The sequence below is a fragment of the Oenanthe melanoleuca genome, chromosome 5, assembly GCF_029582105.1.
Source record: "Oenanthe melanoleuca isolate GR-GAL-2019-014 chromosome 5, OMel1.0, whole genome shotgun sequence".
NCBI classification, from domain to species: domain Eukaryota; kingdom Metazoa; phylum Chordata; class Aves; order Passeriformes; family Muscicapidae; genus Oenanthe; species Oenanthe melanoleuca.
This window is the reverse complement of record NC_079339.1, coordinates 542,081-559,463: the sequence shown is the minus strand read 5'-3', so window position 1 is coordinate 559,463 and position 17,383 is coordinate 542,081. Positions and strand designations below refer to the sequence as shown.

At 44.6% G+C, this 17,383-nt stretch overlaps 1 protein-coding gene across 3 annotated transcripts in view; it reads right to left on the bottom strand.

Annotated features, from left to right (window-relative positions):
- MICAL2 (microtubule associated monooxygenase, calponin and LIM domain containing 2) overlaps positions 1-17,383 on the bottom strand; it is a 107,628-nt gene that overhangs the window by 47,345 nt on the left and 42,900 nt on the right. For 2 of the 3 annotated variants that reach the window (XM_056493900.1, XM_056493902.1), the window contains exons 8-16: positions 16,305-16,562; positions 15,368-15,483; positions 13,658-13,784; positions 13,371-13,461; positions 13,130-13,277; positions 9,287-9,486; positions 8,657-8,769; positions 5,596-5,667; positions 4,920-5,075 (exon numbers count right to left, since the gene is read on the bottom strand). In XM_056493900.1, the coding sequence (XP_056349875.1) occupies positions 4,920-5,075; positions 5,596-5,667; positions 8,657-8,769; positions 9,287-9,486; positions 13,130-13,277; positions 13,371-13,461; positions 13,658-13,784; positions 15,368-15,483; positions 16,305-16,562 (1,281 nt within the window). Of the gene's footprint in view, positions 1-1,250; positions 1,380-1,976; positions 2,079-2,287; positions 2,507-3,701; positions 3,807-4,919; positions 5,076-5,595; positions 5,668-8,656; positions 8,770-9,286; positions 9,487-13,129; positions 13,278-13,370; positions 13,462-13,657; positions 13,785-15,367; positions 15,484-16,304; positions 16,563-17,383 lie in introns of all 3 variants that reach the window. The other variant, XM_056493899.1, reaches the window with a different exon arrangement.

The following is a 17,383-nucleotide window of genomic DNA, read 5'->3' as shown; positions in this document are numbered from 1 at the left end:
GCTGAGCTGCATCCTGCCAGGATCTCTAGAGAGAGCAGCACTTTTCAGCTGAAGTAAACACAGCCTGAGTGAAACCAAGTCACAACAAACTATTGCCACACCATTTAAATACAAAGGCAAACTAATCAAGGCTGTCAGGGCACTTCAAACAAAATGCAGTTTTTTAAATATCTGAATAAAAGATTGCTTAGGACAAATGTTCTCCAAGAAGAGATGTTGAAATTCCAATTAAATTACTGCTGAAAGAGCTCCCATATGATTAAAAGCTTATTCTCATATTCTGAAGGGCTTTTCAGATAGCTTGGGTTTGGGGTTTTTTTTTTCTATTCTCTTTGCAGAGTCACAATAGTTCTCCAAATCAGATGAACATCAGCCCCCAATCTTTTGGAAACCATGACTTAGCTTAAAACCCATCACATGCTATACCTCTTAGGTCATAAAAAGTAAGAGGTAAATCCAGGCAAAGGAATTACTCTGGAGCTGAAGGGAATTAAGGGATTACTGCAGGGAGGCACCTGCTGAGCCTGCAGTGTCCTTGAAGGGCCATGTCCCCTGCATTTCCCTGGGGACTGGCAGCCAGGCAGCCACTGCAGCACAGCCCACCAGCATCAGCCTCAGCAGTAAAAACTCTGACCCAAGTGTCATCTCCTCCTCTCAGAGGGTGGATGTTTCCTCTCCACAAGGTCTGCTCTTACAAAGAACTGTATTCTAGCTATTCACATGCAGAAGCAAGTCTAATGTACAAATAACTAAACAAACAATAATAAAATGTGTGCATTGCTAAGTGCTCATACAATTCTAACACGTGTCCATTCTAAGACAACCAATAAAACAACCATCATTGTGCACGTTTTCCCCTGCAGACCAGACAGATATTCTTATGAAAAGAAACACAGATGCCACCCAAGAAAACTAACCAACCCCACAGCATCCAGTTTGCTTTATAACGTGAAGCTTTCTTCAGCATGCCAGTACAGCAGATCGTTTAAAATAAGCAGCAATGCAAAATTTTCAGAACTGAAGTAAAAAAATGTTAACTTTGCTCTTCAGCTTTCACCTGAGCCATTTTTGATGACAACATTTCTCTTGCAAACATGCAGAACTGACAGCAGTAAAAAAGGAAAGTTTGATTTAAATGTGAATTACAACCTATACAACAGGTCTGGGGGCAGCACCTTCCATCCAAGCCACTTCTCAAGCAGCTTGAGTACAAGTTTTAGTTTTACATGAAAAATCTGTTAATAGAGTACCTGTTGAGAAGAAACAGCAGAGGAAGCTGAACCAACAGATGATGAAGCAGCAACAGCTGAATGATGAGGTGGAGGGCAAGAGGGAGTTGGGGGCTGAGAATGGGATAAGCCTTTAGTAGGTAGCTTATTCTGTGTAGAGCAGAAACAGGAGAGTTATCCAAGAGACAGTGGCATCAACACAGGTTAAGTTCACAGACATGCATCAAAGAAATCAGAAAGGCAACAATGACAGTTCTACTCTTCTCACTACCTCTGCACAGAAAGGGCCCACAGAAACCATCATGGCATCTTCATGGTAAATGATATTATTGTACTATTTTTTTAATAGAAATATTCTCAGTGGGCAGTGAGGTAAGATCATGCTGGGAGAAAGCAAAATGAAATCCAGGGAAAAGTAGAGGGCACCAAGTACCACTGCTCACCAACTGGTTAGAAACTGTGAGCTAGCTGTGTGTGCTTCAGCATGAGACAGTTTATTTGAACACATTTCTCTCCTGCTAAAGCACTCTGATTAGCTTTATGATTCAGATTGTTTTACCTCAATTAAACTGTGCAATAATATTTAAACAACACTTTTTACTGTTTTCAGTGGCATCCACATTATTTTTCAGATCCATACAGGATGAAAGGAAGTTAAAACTGAAACCACTGCAATTTTTTTCCCTTCATGAATTCTTATACATCTTCCAATTCAGCAGTTCTTCAGGTACAAAACTTAAAATTCACCTTTGGAAACTCCATGTATCCAAACATTGAGGCAAGATGTGCTGCTTTCTCTTTAATGTTCTTTTTATGGAATTCCCTATTTGCTATGGTCTGAGCTCTTTTCTGCAGTGACAGCCAGGGAAGGACAGCCAAGAAAAGAAAGAGAGAGATTTCAGTTAAAACCACACCCATCAACAGAACACAGAAGTTTGTAGAAAGACTTCTCATTGTCTTAATACAACAGAGTCAACAGAGAACAAGCCAGCAAAACCACAGTGCACAGATTACCACAGGCAGTTGAGAGACAGAAAGGAAAAGAAGTTGCTTGTCACCTGTTTCATTTTTTCCTCCAGGTGCTGAAGACGCTCAAGCACTCCAGAAAGTACAAATGCAGCAGAACAGGCAGAGGCGAGATTTTCAGAGGATTCTGACACTCTGGGCTGGGGATCTGTTTTGGGCACAGTCTTTGCTCTCCTGGCCATATGATCAGAACCATTTAAAGACTGTTGGGGTTCCCTGACCTCGTGCTCACTCCTAGCTACCACCTGAAACTGGGAAACACTTGAAGTGAACAAAACTCTGCTTTCTGCACTACCATGCAGCATATGCAGCTTTCAAGGATGCTTCTGAAAGCACAGCACAGTCATGCACAGAACTAGAAATAAAGTGTTCTCACACCACTCTCTGCACACTTGTGGTGCTTGTGCACATGCACAGTCCTGAAATCAGGCCTTGACATCCTTCCCTAGGTTTGTGAGGTTTTGTGAATAACCTCACACAGCAGCAGTGCAGAAGAATATCTTCTTCTCGGGTTTACAGCAAAGGTTCTGGGTTGGGTTTTTTTAGCATCACATCTGCCTGAAACTAAGCTTATAATCAAATTATATTTTTGAGGATTTCAATAGTAGTTCTTGCCATAGTTCTAGATCTAGTCTGATCCAAATCAGTATATAATGTATTGCAGATTTAAGGCATTTTCTGAGGAGTTCAGAACACATCTCTGAATTTGAGTTTTCATATAAAATAGCTTCTGACCTGCAGATTTCCACATGCAATACAGATCTCATTTCACTTCAGACTGCTCTTGAAGTGCCACTGCAGGATGTTTATTTCAATTTAAAACTGATGCAAAGTGAATATCAATACTGTTTGAGATGAGATTGCTTTCAGTGAAATCACTAAGAGAAAAATTTAGACTACATTGTCAACATTTTTCCCCCATATATGTGATGCTGCAAAAGAGCTTTCAGCAGAAATTCCTATCACAAGTTCTACTTAGAGAAATTAAACACCTGGGCATCAATATCAGCTTCTCAATGCTCAAGCTTTTATCTTAGACATTTTTGCCAGGTTTCTCTCTTAACCTTATCATTACAAGAGCCCAAAGTATCAAGCACATGCACAAATTTTCAGGTACTGATGTAGTTTTCTTACATGTTAAATGCAGCTGTGTAATAATATTCATACAATTTAGAGCCTAGATGTGCCAACACAGAAATCAACACTTATGTTTTTAGGGTATTTCCACAGAGAGGTTTTCAGAGAGGCTTCTCATCTGGCAAAGCAGGTGTAAAATAAACTTCTAATGTGGTGTTCACAACTCTCAGCTAAATGTGTCTGAGAACTCTGCAGATCCCACCCCAATTCCAAATATTGCTTTGTATCTCATGTAGCCCTGCAATAACTGAGTTCCCAGCAGTAAGAGGAATGCTGTGCCTGCAGGGGCTACCCACAGGAGCTTCCTACCTGCCTTTTTGGTTGAGGTGGGAGAAGGCCTGGATCCATAGGTTTAGCAAAGCGAGGATTGACAGGAGGCTCAGAGGAGAGCAGGGCTGGTCTATCTGTTAGCTCCTTGGAAAGCATTTTTAGGATTGCAGAGACAGAGTGAAGGAGAAAAAAAAGAAAGGAAAAAGGATTCAAAGAAGTTCTGAGGCAGAAAAAATAAAAGCTGCTTTTAAAGACACATTACTATGAAGCTTAACAAAACATTTTGCAGATTTTTTTCTGCCCACCCATTGTATTAGCAACTCCAACCATCAAAGATATACTTAAACTCTGGTCAAAAGTACTGAATGTGTTCAGCTTTATGATCAGAATAACTTCCTTCAGCATGGCCAAGGAAATCTCTGGCCACTTACCACACACAGAAAGCTCAGGGCATTGACAAGTACCCACGTAGTGTGCAAACAACTTTGGTTCAAGGACAGAGAAAGTCACTGGGCATCTATAAACCCTACACTACTGGATGACCTAAATATTTAAATAAACAGACAGATACAAGGATAAAGAATTGTAAAAAGCCACCATCTTTGTCAAAACACCCACACCTTGCTCATCCTTCCTTCAGATCTTTCCGGTGACAGGTCCAAACTCTGCTGATTCCAGCTGTTCCTGGCTGAAGTGTGATTTTGAGCTTCTCATCCCTACCCTGGCAGCATGGGATTGTTTTTAAAACACCTCCAGTCACACTAAGAACAAATCATGAAAATGCTGTACAACACAAAATGTGTTCCACTCTGTCTAGCTTTGGAATGGAAATGGCAGCCTGACATATCTTGCAAAAGATTAGGTTTCCTTTTGATACTTCCTAGATTTTCCATAAAGACTGACTCCACAGGATATGCAGTGTCCTTTATTTGAAAAACACAGGCAACACCAGGCCTTCTGCAATACTGTATGCAGCCAGCTTAGACTTCCAAATAACACAAATTCCACACTGGCTCTCATGAGATTTCTGGACACCATAACACGTTACATGGTATATTTATATGCATTAGTCGATCTATATGAGTTATACTTGTTTACCAAGTATTGAGAGAAGCACTTTTAATTTGCATGAAGTATTAAAAAAGGACAACCCACTTCAAACAGACCCCTGTCTTCCCTTGGAAATCTGCACCACCTTCACAAGGAGGGACCACAGGTTAATTTCAGAGATGACTTTCACATTCATCTATGACCTACCTGTCTCCGCAGAGTTGTATTGGAAGTGTTCTCTTCAAACTTTGCCAGCAGCTGAGTTGCCATTGATTTGACTTTGTTCTGGTTCAGTCCTTCTCTGACAGAGCCATCACTCTCTTCCTTCCCATTGTTTGTCCCCTGGTTTTCCAAGACTGCAGTCTGCAAGGAAACAACAAACTGTGTTTTTCTTAGGTTTCTTACAGCACTCGTGAAGGGAGAGGTGAGAGAGATAACATCCTTATCAGCAAAGGGTGAAAGGAAATACAGTCTGCAGTATACTAAAATGACATGTTCAGCATGCAAATATCACCAAAAAATATTTTCTGGGTCCCAGAGTACAGTAAAAGGGAACGTTAATCAGCCCTGCTATTCATAAAGCAGAGTCATAAAGTTGACTCATCAGAGAAGGGCTAGAAACCAAGCTGCAATGCAAACTCTTCAAATAAAAAATTGTCTAAATAGCTGAGTTAGGAAAAAGGAAAAATCCCCAATACCTTAAATGTTCTTGTGTCAGAATAAAAACTAGTGCAATTTAGCTAGTGCTCTACTCCTTACCAAATGATTTAAATTAATTTAGCCATTCTTTAGTGCACACCACAGTAAACTCAAGGTTTTAGGGGAGAGGGTTTTTTCCTCCCACCAGGGAGCTGGACAGGGCTGGGCACCACTGAACACCAACCTGCTCAAAGGCACCACAGAGTCCTTTCCGACGCCTCTTGTTTGTCTCATTTTCTTCTGCTTTCCCTTCAGCCTGAAAGGGCCAAGCCAGAACAAGTTGCACAGGTTAGTGCAGCAGTTCCCAGGTTCAGCCCAGCAGCTCCTCCAGGATAACCAGTCCCAGTCCCAGGCAGGTGAGGTCTGAGCCCAGCCAGCACACCCAGGAGCAGTGCCAGCACTGGGGGTCTCGCTGCCCCATCACACCCCCAGCTCAGCTGGATTGCCCTCCTGCAGTAAAAGCTGCCCCACAGGCCCTGGCTGGAGCTTTCACTGGACTCCAGTGTGTGAGAACACTGTTCCTGACACAGCCCCTACAGCTTGGGTGTCTATCCTTCCCTCTTTCACCAGTGAGGAGTTTATAATTCATAAAGCACTAACACATGCTTGAAAAAAAAGGCTCTACAGCAGGAGTTATTCTGTGAATTTTCAGCTAGACTGCACTGTTTTCCACAGAAGTAACAAAATCCAGAAACCACTCACTATTTCACTATAGCCCCCAAACCTCTCTTAACCCATCTGTCTGCATGCAGATCATGAATTCACAGCACAATCATATTTCCTTTTTTGAGCAATGACTGGTTGCTTAAAGGTCTGTCTCCCTCATAAGGTTCACCTCCCCAACTCTGGTTGAACATTACAATACTTAATTGCTTCTTTTGTGCTCAAGCCACGCATGTATTTCATTATTTTACTCAACTAGAGATTACACAAATCAGTAATACTTCATACTCAGTCTCCACAAACTTGAAAAGTAGCCAGTGCTTGGAAATTTTTATCACTTCTTATAACATTCAGTCATGAAGATTTGATACAGTGATAATTTATGAACAACAGACTACATTATTTGCATTTACCTTTGCTGCAACTTAGTGCCTGCTCAGTCAACTTAAAAAGCCCCAAAAAGGAATAAAGAGAGAAAGATCAAAGAATGCAGGCTTCCTTTTTACATATAGACTGTTTGCAATAAATCATTATGCACTGAAGATGAGCAACCCCAAACAACTTGTGGGCAAACACCAAAAGAATCAGATGACAATATAAGAATCAGATGACAATATTTCAGTTGCTTTGTCTGCTTTGCCATGTTGTCTTTCAAGCAGCAGCTCAATATAACACAGACTGGAGTACCTACAGTCATCAATCCACTCAGAAAGGGTGAACACACAACAGCACAATGCATTCTGCATAATAGCCTGGCCACATAAAAGCAGATTTTGCTTGAGTGAATGAAGCAAGCAAGATGCTCCCTTTCAGAAATCTGACATAAAGGACTCTCACTAACACGCTGACAAAGAAGTGAAAGACAAAGCAATTTAATTGCCGAGCAAGCCTCCAAAAGGGCTGCGCCCTGCATTGTGTAAACACCCCCGTTCATTTATTAGTCTGGAGCACAGGAAATCTCAGTTCCTCTCCAGCCAGGCTGACACTCAGAGAATGGAAAACATGATCCAGCTCAGCACAGGCTGCCAGAACAGCCACAGCCACCCCAGCTCCAGGCTCTGCTTCCTGGTCTCTCACAGCCTGTGCCCAGATAAGGATCCCTCCTCCAGCCCACTCCCAGGACAAACTGCATGCCACGGGAAGTTCAGCAGCAACACTCTGCTCTCCTAAAGCCTGCACAAAACATGTGATGTGTACACACCTGGGTAATGCTCAGCACCACTTTTTCCAGAGGAAAGAACCCTAAAACTGAACCCTAACACTCAAGCAGCTGCTTTCCAAGCACTTCTCAGCCAGTTTCAGCTGGTTATGGCACTTCCAAGTCTGTCCTAACCCAAGTACCCAACCCACCTTGCTTGGTTTCACAGCCCAACCAGGACAGAGCTGCAAAAGCTCACACAAAATGCCTCGTTTCCCAAGCTGTTTTGGGAAATAACACTTCCACTTCTGGTTCCCAATGAGCCCCTGCAGTGTGAAACCACAGGGGCCCTCCAAGCAAATCACCTCGTGCTTTCATGTACTGCCAAGAACTCCAGCTCCTGCTATGACAGAAGGCTTATTTCATGACAGGAGGTTAATCAGAGGCTCTAGGGCTCTGTAATGGGAAGCTCTCCCCACTGCTAAAAATCTATTTACTTCTGCAAACAACTCATTGAAAAACAACATTGTGGTCATGATGAAGGTTTTTCTTCTAAAGAAGTCACCCACGAGGAAAAGCAAAGTTTATTCTCCCTGTTTGGTTTCTCAGTGTTCGGCTATCTGAGAACCATGTCAGTTTTGTTTATATGTGGGTGGCACGAAAAAATCATTTCCTAACAAGGATATTTGAACTACCAGACAATTGACTGCCTACAGGTTTTGAAAAAGTGTTTGTAGATGGAAAATATTCAAGACAAAAGTCAGTGTAGCAAGTATCTGGAAATTCTGGAGTAATTCTTCAGGTGAAAAAAATAGCAATCACATTTTTACAAGACAAGAGAGCAACAAATTCAAAAAGAAGTACATTAAAATACTGAGAAATGCAGTAGATGTTTGCGTGTGTCAACTCAGGCCCTGCAAAGCTTCAAGGCTCTGTAGTCCTCAATCACAGCATGTATGGGCATGGATATTTTTATAATACAGGAACATAACAGGGCCTGTCAGTAAGTTTTCATTAATAAGTGACCAAGAGAGAAAAGTACATGGGCATGACTAAGAGATTATTATCCCAGAGCTGCTGATCACCCTGCCCACTGTTTGTCACTACTGCAGGTTTCTCCTGTAAGAGTTGGAAAGCTTCCCTTCAGAACCCTGACAGCATCCACAAACTGTGCAAACCACTGCTTTCTTCAAAAAGCAGTACTCCCAATCAATAAACAGTCTAGCACAGCACTTATTATCTGAGCTGGTATATAATAGAATGGCTGTATATTTAACTCCAGGATCACAGAGCTACAGGACTCTTTTTCTTGCAGGTAGAAATAGCTCAGAAAATGATAGCAGTGTATATATAAACCCCTTATTTCTGAGACTGAAAGTTAATTTTCACCTTTTCAGAAAAAAAAAAAAAAGATTCATAGGGCAAGTCTTGCTCCACAACTCACCTTTGGTACTCGTTTTCTTGGCAAAGTTAAATTGATATAATTATTAAAGATGAAATTCGATGATTTTGCTGAACCAAGATCATTATTCTCTCCATTTTGCTTCTCAGCAGCGTCTGTTGAAAAAACACAGCTGCTTAGGGTATTTACTTAGATTTGTTTTTAAATTATTCTGACTATGGCAAAGCTTTCCAGTTGAGTGCTGGCAGCAATTATATATAAGAATATATACTACAGGGAAGTAAAAGTGAATACACACAATGTAGCACATTGTATGTACATAATACAATAATACATACATAATACTAATACATACATAATACAAAAGTACATACAATGTTTTTTAAAAAAAGAAAAACACAAGCATGGATGTGCTGTGTGCAGTCATCCCTACCACAGCAGAACTTGGTACCTGACCTGACCTTCATGATGTCAGGCAGCTCCTCCTCCCTGAAACCACCAAGGACCCACCAAACCTTGGTGTTCCATCAACTTTCCCCCCTTTTCCTGTGTTAACAGAGGTAACTCCTGCAGGCCTGATGGCTCAGCTGGGAAAGGACTCCTGGCTGCAGAGCAGTGCTCCAGGCAGCCAGGAAGAGGAGCTGCCCTCCCCACCCCCAGCACGGAGCTCACCTACAGCGCGCAGCGGGGTGCCCCGGAACAGCTCGTAGAACTTGGACAGGTACAGCACCATGCTCAGCTTGTCGGGCTCCCCGGCCGAGCCCAGCTCCCTGCCCGTGGTCACCGGCGGGATCCCGAACTCCTGCTCGGCCACGTCGAACGCCAGCTGGTTGTTCCTGACGGCATCGTCCTCCGCCAGCGCCTCGAAGTCTCTGCGGGACAGCGGGGGGAGGCTGCAGCCCTGCTCCTCTGGGAGCACAGACTGCCTGCTCCTCTGAGAACAGCACTGCAGCCCTGCTCCTCTGGGAACACAGACTGCCTGCTCCTCTGGGAACACCACTGCATCCCTGCTCCTCTGGGAGCACCACTGCAGCCCTGCTCCTCTGGGAACAGCACTGCAGCCCTGCTCCTTCTGGGAACACCACTGCAGCCCTGCTCCTCTGGGAACACCACTGCAGCCCTGCTCCTTCTGGGAACACCACTGCATCCCTGCTCCTTCTGGGAACAGCACTGCAGCCCTGCTCCTCTGGGAACACCACTGCAGCCCTGCTCCTTCTGGGAACACCACTGCATCCCTGCTCCTTCTGGGAACAGCACTGCAGCCCTGCTCCTCTGGGAACACCACTGCAGCCCTGCTCCTTCTGGGAACACCACTGCATCCCTGCTCCTTCTGGGAACACCACTGCAGCCCTGCTCCTTCTGGGAACACCACTGCAGCCCTGCTCCTCTGGGAACACAGACTGCCTGCTCCTCTGGGAACAGCACTGCAGCCCTGCTCCTTCTGGGAACACCACTGCATCCCTGCTCCTTCTGGGAACAGCACTGCAGCCCTGCTCCTCTGGGAACAGCACTGCAGCCCTGCTCCTCTGGGAACACCACTGCATCCCTGCTCCTTCTGGGAACACCACTGCATCCCTGCTCCTTCTGGGAACACCACTGCAGCCCTGCTCCTTCTGGGAACAGCACTGCATCCCTGCTCCTTCTGGGAACACCACTGCATCCCTGCTCCTTCTGGGAACAGCACTGCAGCCCTGCTCCTCTGGGAACACCACTGCAGCCCTGCTCCTTCTGGGAACACCACTGCAGCCCTGCTCCTTCTGGGAACACCACTGCAGCCCTGCTCCTCTGGGAACACCACTGCAGCCCTGCTCCTCTGGGAACACCACTGCAGCCCTGCTCCTTCTGGGAACACCACTGCAGCCCTTCTCCTTCTGGGAACACCACTGCAGCCCTGCTCCTCTGGGAACACCACTGCAGCCCTGCTCCTTCTGGGAACACACAGTATGCCATGCCTGCACCTGAACAAGGGCACAGACATCTCACTGGGCCAGATCTCAGGGTCCAAACAGTGCTAAAATAAGAACCTCACACCAATCCCCTTATTGCAGAAGTATTTGTTACTTGCCAGAAATGCGATTTGAAAGGTTTTTCACTGAACTGGACCTGGATTTAGTACCACAAAAAAGATCCTCTTATTTAGGGAGAGATGCAATTCTTCCTCAGAAATGCTAAGAAACCTTTTCCTTCTCCAAATATAGCTGAACTACTACAGACTTCATCCATTGGCAACAGATGACTTTGGTTCAATTAGTTCTATAAATCATCAAAGCAAGGAGGAATCAATTCAGGACAGCATTCTATGGAAGTAGCATGCTGTATGTGTGCACACACATGCACAGGCACCACCTTTCCTTTTTTAAAGTGCTACATGCACAGTCTGAGCAGGGACCTCCTGTCCAGGTCCCAGCTGAATTTAGCAGTGCACTAAATAAGTACATCACACATCTGGAACTCTGTTATCCACTCTCTAATCCATTTTCTATGGGACCTATTCTAAGACTCTGATCTTTTGAACAGCTTCCAAAATTCATGATTAAAATAAACATGTGAATAAATTACAAAGCTCCAGGCAGGGTAGTTTCTTTCTCCTCACAGTGGAATGTGAGTTTTTGAATCCCCAAAGCATTTCTCCTCCTCCTTCTCCCACCCACTGCCCATTTTCTGAAGCTGGGGGCTGTCACTGGCAGCCACCTTTCCTGCCTGCCTGGAGTTCATCCAGCCAAGTCCTCCTGCAGGCTCATTGAATACAAAAAGCCAACAAGATCCAAACACAACATTAATTGAACAGCAGGAGGTCTGTTAGCTCAGGAAGATAAATTTATCCACTTCATAGAGAGCAGTGTAAAGAACATGTTTTCCACAGGCAGCAAAGATTACTTTGTTTTCTGTACCCTCTCCCCCAAAAACATCCATACTTCTAATTGCTTTGAACTAACCCAAGGCAAAAAAAAAATATCCTATTCTTAAAGTCTCAGCTCTTCCTCTGGCAAAACTGTACAAACAAACACCCTAGGTACCACTTCTATTTTTTTCAGTTTATCACGCCTCATAAAAAAGCTCAATCATTCCTTTTATTTATCCACAATAAAGGGAGGTAGACAGCAATTCATGTATGACTCCCAAGGCTCTGTAGGAAGACAAGAGAATGCATCCACTGCATTTTGGGAACTGGTGAGAAGAGAGAGTCACCCCACTGACTGCAGCCAACAGTGCCAGCAATTGCCATTTCCTGACTCCTGTTACACACTTGTATCTAACTATGGGACATTACAGAATATTCAGATGCATGAAGTTGGGTCATGCAGCACTAGGACACCAGAAACTGTGCCAAAAGGGGAAAGCTGGCTCACACTCAACCCCTAGGGCAGTTCATTTTCAAAGCCCAGCCCTTGCTGTGCCCATGTGAAAGGGCTCTGTGCTCTCCTGGACAGAGCTGTGCAAAACCTCCTTCTCCTGGTCCAACATTTCCCTGTTTGACTGTCACAGCAGCCAGTACAGCACACAGAGGATGGCTCACTCCAGGCTCACACAGCATTTCTCTATCTCAGGTCTGTGTTTCATGGCACACTTCACACTCAGAGGATGGCTCACTCCAGGCTCACACAGCATTTCTGTAACTCAGGTCTGTGTTTCATGGCACACTTCACACTCAGAGGATGGCTCACTCCAGGCTCACACAGCATTTCTCTATCTCAGGTCTGTGTTTCATGGCACATTTCACACTCAGAGGATGGCTCACTCCAGGCTCACACAGCATTTCTGTAACTCAGGTCTGTGTTTCATGGCACATTTCACACTCAGAGGATGGCTCACTCCAGGCTCACACAGCATTTCTGTAACTCAGGTCTGTGTTTCATGGCACATTTCACACTCAGAGGATGGCTCACTCCAGGCTCACACAGCATTTCTGTAACTCAGGTCTGTGTTTCATGGCACACTTCACACTCAGAGGATGGCTCACTCCAGGCTCACACAGCATTTCTGTAACTCAGGTCTGTGTTTCATGGCACATTTCACACTCAGAGGATGGCTCACTCCAGGCTCACACAGCATTTCTGTAACTCAGGTCTGTGCTTCATGGCACATTTCACACTCAGAGAAAGGCTCACTGAAGGCTCACACAGCATTTCTCTATCTCAGGTCTGTGTTTCATGGCTGTGCTTTCAAACAAACACTAAAACCTGTCTCCAGGGATCTGGGAACACACCTCTACACCTTCCCCCAGAACTACAAACCTCTTTTTAGATGACACGTGACTCCCACAAACATGATAAATCAGAGGGTTCAAAGCCTTCCTAACTCTTTGAAAGCACATTATTTCATTTTAAACAACATGCAAGGGCATACAGAAGGAACAAAGCAAACCCAACCCCACCCTGACCACCCCCAGAGCTGGCATGGTGTGCACTTCCCTGCAGAAAGCAGCCACAGAAGGGACTGAGAGTGTCAGGGGTGTCCTGGCTGTCTCACAGTGCCCAAATGCCCCAGCCAGGGAGCTCCACAGGTGCCACTCACATGAGGTCAGGCCTGAAGCGATGGATGATGGCACACAGGGCAAGGCCACTTTTCCAGGAGCTGGTCAGGTCAGTGACATTCACGTTCCTGTACCCCTCTGTCTGTTTCTGGCACCATGTCAAAAGCTTGTTTGGCCGAATATCTGACTCTGCACAAACAGGACAGCAAACATTTCTGTCAGCTTTTGTGTGCTCAGAAGGCCACAAGTGTGAAGGCACAGCAAACAGGAGGTGCCACTTACCTTGTCTTCTGAGGTTCACTGATCTTCTGATGGAGCTCACCCTTTCAAGAGGACACTGATGCAGCTCATTGGTAACATATAATTGCCTCACCTACAAGGAAGAGCAATTCCCAGCATAACACCAGACAACAAAAAAAAAAATCAGTTTTGTTTCCAGGTTAACTTTATCAGCAGCTGGTTCTAAATTAAGGAGTCTCCTGAAGATTTTGTTTACACACTCCTTGCAGCTCTATTTACCCTTGACAAAAAAAGAACTGCTTTCACAAGCAAGCCTTTTCAGTACTGACCTGGTGAGGTCGAACACAGCTCGAGTTCAAGTTGGGGTATCTTGTTCCTGGGTCGATGGTGTACTGGTCAAAGTTCTTATTAATATTTTCAGGGGTCGTCTGAGGCAAGAGTCGATAAATGCTCTCTCTTGCAGAGGAAAAAGATGCAAGAGTTACGTATTAGAATAAATATTTATTATATAAAGAGAGTGGGGGTTTTCTGCAGCTGCCTGAACCTTATTTTGGCTCTGCCAGGACAAATGTTACAGACTAAATGCATAATGTATCCATCCCATTTCTTATCCTTACTCAACAGAAGGATGTCAGACAGAAAAGGGACAACAAGACAGACACTTAGAGCTTATACCCATATTTTCCTGAGGCAGGAAGTGAGCAAGAAAAAGAAGGGGGGGGGGGTAAAAAAAGGAGGTTACATCATCCAGTCATCTGGTTTTGCTTTAACATCTACTCAAGGAGTAAGTTCTTTACCACATAGCAGCACTAAATCCTGTCATCCTGCAGTTCCTATAACCACCACAGCTTTTTTTTCCTATGCTGTTCAATTTTCCATTTGGGACTAGGCTGTGCTTGAGTCATCCCACAGGCCTGTACCTCAGAGTGCTGGGGTTAGTAAAGCTCCTGCTTGCCTTCCCACAGCCATGACTCTCCCCATTACGTATCTGCCCCAAAACAGCCTGGGCAGCTGGAGCACAGCAGGGTGGCTGCCAGCAGGACCTAAGTCAGCAATTTCAACCATCAGACCACGGTGACACCAGGACTGCTGCTGTACTCAACAACAGATTTTCTTGCTCCAGTCAAAAAAAGCTTCTGGTGCAGCATTATAACAATTCTCCTTTGCCACGTATTTATCAGCCTAAAGAGAGCACTGCTAAGCCTAACTGCAGAGTTAAAATCAGATCAACTCTGAAAGCTGTTAGTGTTGAAGAATTATTTATTTAGATTCCCTTCAGGATTATTTTTATGACAAAAAACAGGTGTTGAGATGGCTGGAGGTTTGGGGGTTTTGATACAAGGTCTCTTTGGTTCATTTCTTTAAGGATCACACTTAAGTGGTATAAATCAGTGATTTGCACCCAAATAACATTTCTCCTGAGAGCATTCTGAAGCCTACTGCCTTTCAGCACTGCTGTGGCTCTTCACAGCATTGGAAATGCTGGGGAACATGTAACAGGGTGGTGTTTGCACCACTTAATTAGTGGTTTGTCTGAAGTTTCTTCTGTTTTCACTCAGAGCCAGGATTAAAAAATACATGAAGGAAATGGATTTTCTCATGTTTGGGCTTGGCTGTTTATTAAAATTTATCTAAAGTACAGAGAGCTCAGCAACACCTCTAGCCACCTGCTAGAGGAGAGCAAAGTGGAGGAAGATCCAGCGGCTACAAGGTTTGTTAAAGCCAAGCAGTCTAACAGAGAATTAACACCTATATTATTTATACTTTTGACCAAATTTCTGTGACTTTTAGTGCAGCACTAACTACTACCAGAAATTATGAAGAAGAAGGAAAAATCCTCCATCTTGTCCCATACCTTTTACAATATTATAAAACCCCTAAATTTAAATCTTTCCCCATGTGAAATCCCACACTTCTATTTAACCACACGCCCGTGGATTTAGCTCCATCACTCAAACTGGTGCAGAGCAGTGCTGTGCTGGGGGTCAGAGGCAGCAGGCACAGGGAGCTCAGGCCCAGGTTGCGGGTGCAGCACTCACCTCTCAGCCAGGATCTCCAGCGGGGGCTTGCCCTGCGCCCAGCTCCGCACCATCCACGCCGTGTCGAAGGCAGCCAGGAACCCCCTGGCACAGCCAGTGCCCATCGGCCAGAAGGGCTGCAACAAGCACACACACACTTCAAACCCTTGCACTTCTCCAGTTCTCACCACAAAAGCAACTCCCAGTGTGAGTTTGGAGTCTAGGGTTTCATAGCATCAAAAAGGGTCAAAACGCAAAATAAATTTTGACACGAGTAAAAATGACTCTCTTAAAGACATTTTGTGCCTCTCCTTTAAGTCTCAGGGAAAAAAAGATTACTTTTTTTCACTTTTTCCTTTTTTAAATTTCTATATTTAACAGCATATGTCTTAGCTTCAAAAGATAAAGGCTGAGGAAAAAAAAAAAAAAGACTCAAGAATTACTCAAGGAGAAAAAGAAAGATGCCTTTCTCACCTCCTAAATTTGCTTTGGACTGTTCTTTACAAATGCCTCAGGCTGTCAGCATGAGTTTAAAAAAAAAAGTTGCAGCATACACTTTTCACTTCAGAAAGAAAAAAACAGGGAAGGTACTAAGGCAAAGAGGCTGCAATAATAATTTGGATCAAGTTTTTGTCTATGATGGAATTCAGTAAAATTATGCCATGCACCCAAGCTGAGGACACAGAGCTCACAGTTTTCAGACAGAAACACAACTTGCATAAAGCAAAATGAGATCTCAGCCAGAGGTTGCCAGCCAAGAATTAGCTATGACAAACCACAACATAAAAAAGAAGAGAAAAGAAAAAAGGTGAAAAAAAGTCTATCCCAAAGAAGGTCCCACTGTTTCAGGACATTTAAAAGAGGATATTTTACACTGAAGGGTAGATTTGAGTGGTTGGATGAAGGAAATAAAATAAAAAACCTGAAAACACTACTTGGAAGGCATGCCAAGATGTACCTCAAGCAAGCTGTCTCCAACAAGGGCCACCAGGAGCTGATGCCTGTGCCTCTCTCTCACCAGCGCAGCGTTCTCAGATGCATACATGGAGGTAAAATCAAACATTGCCACATCTGGCTGCCCATAGTGATTAATTGCAAAATCCAAGGAAGGCAGCTGGTAGTTGGTTGCAAAGTCAGCAGCTTCTCTGGCATAGGACAGCAAATTGCTCTGGTTCACATTCTCCCCACAGAGCAGCAGCTCGGTGTCAATGGAGTCCTGCAAGGAGACAAGGATGTGGGGTGAGAAACTCCAATATCCAATATCCTCTCTGAACTGGAACACTGCAGCCTCACACATCTCACAGCAACAAGAAACAAATGACACTTGTCATCTCCTCCAAAAGGTACATAGGTACTGCCCCAAAGCAACTCTCCTTGCCCACACTGAACGAGCAGCTTTGTTTGCAATAAAATATTATAGTTCCTCCCAGCTCCTTGGTTATGTGATGTTTTCAGAACATTGCTTCCCTCACATCAAAAGATGTTATCCACATCACTGCAAGGCTTTTCTGCACACACAGAAAGGTGTGCACCCCACCTCTGAAGCCACAGAGAGTAGAAACACTGCTGCTGTAGCGTGGGGCTCAGCCTCCAGGTCTGACTGACATCTCAGGAACAACTCCCTGCTCAAACCTGGATCTTAGCAGCTTTTCAGTTCATTTTTGGGCTGGGGTGTTTTATGGCCAGAGTGGTGAAGGGCCCTGCCTTTACAGGTCATGCTACTTAAAGGCAGTGATTATTAATAAGGCAGGTTCTATTTCCAGCCTAATCATGGATAAGACCCCTAATCACAGATGATACCACAGAACCCCTATTAGCCCAGTTGTTCCAGACACACTGAGGTGGCTTTTCTTTCCACTCAGAGCTGAGTAGGTCAGGAAAACAGCTATGAGGAGCCACAGCTGCTGCTCCTCTGCTCCAAACTCCCCAAGGATCCCCTGGGACTGCTCTCACCTACCAGGATCAGTCCCACAGCCTCAAAAGATTCCAGCCTTCCTCTCTCCCACCCTGCCCATGGACACAGCTCTGCCCTAGCAG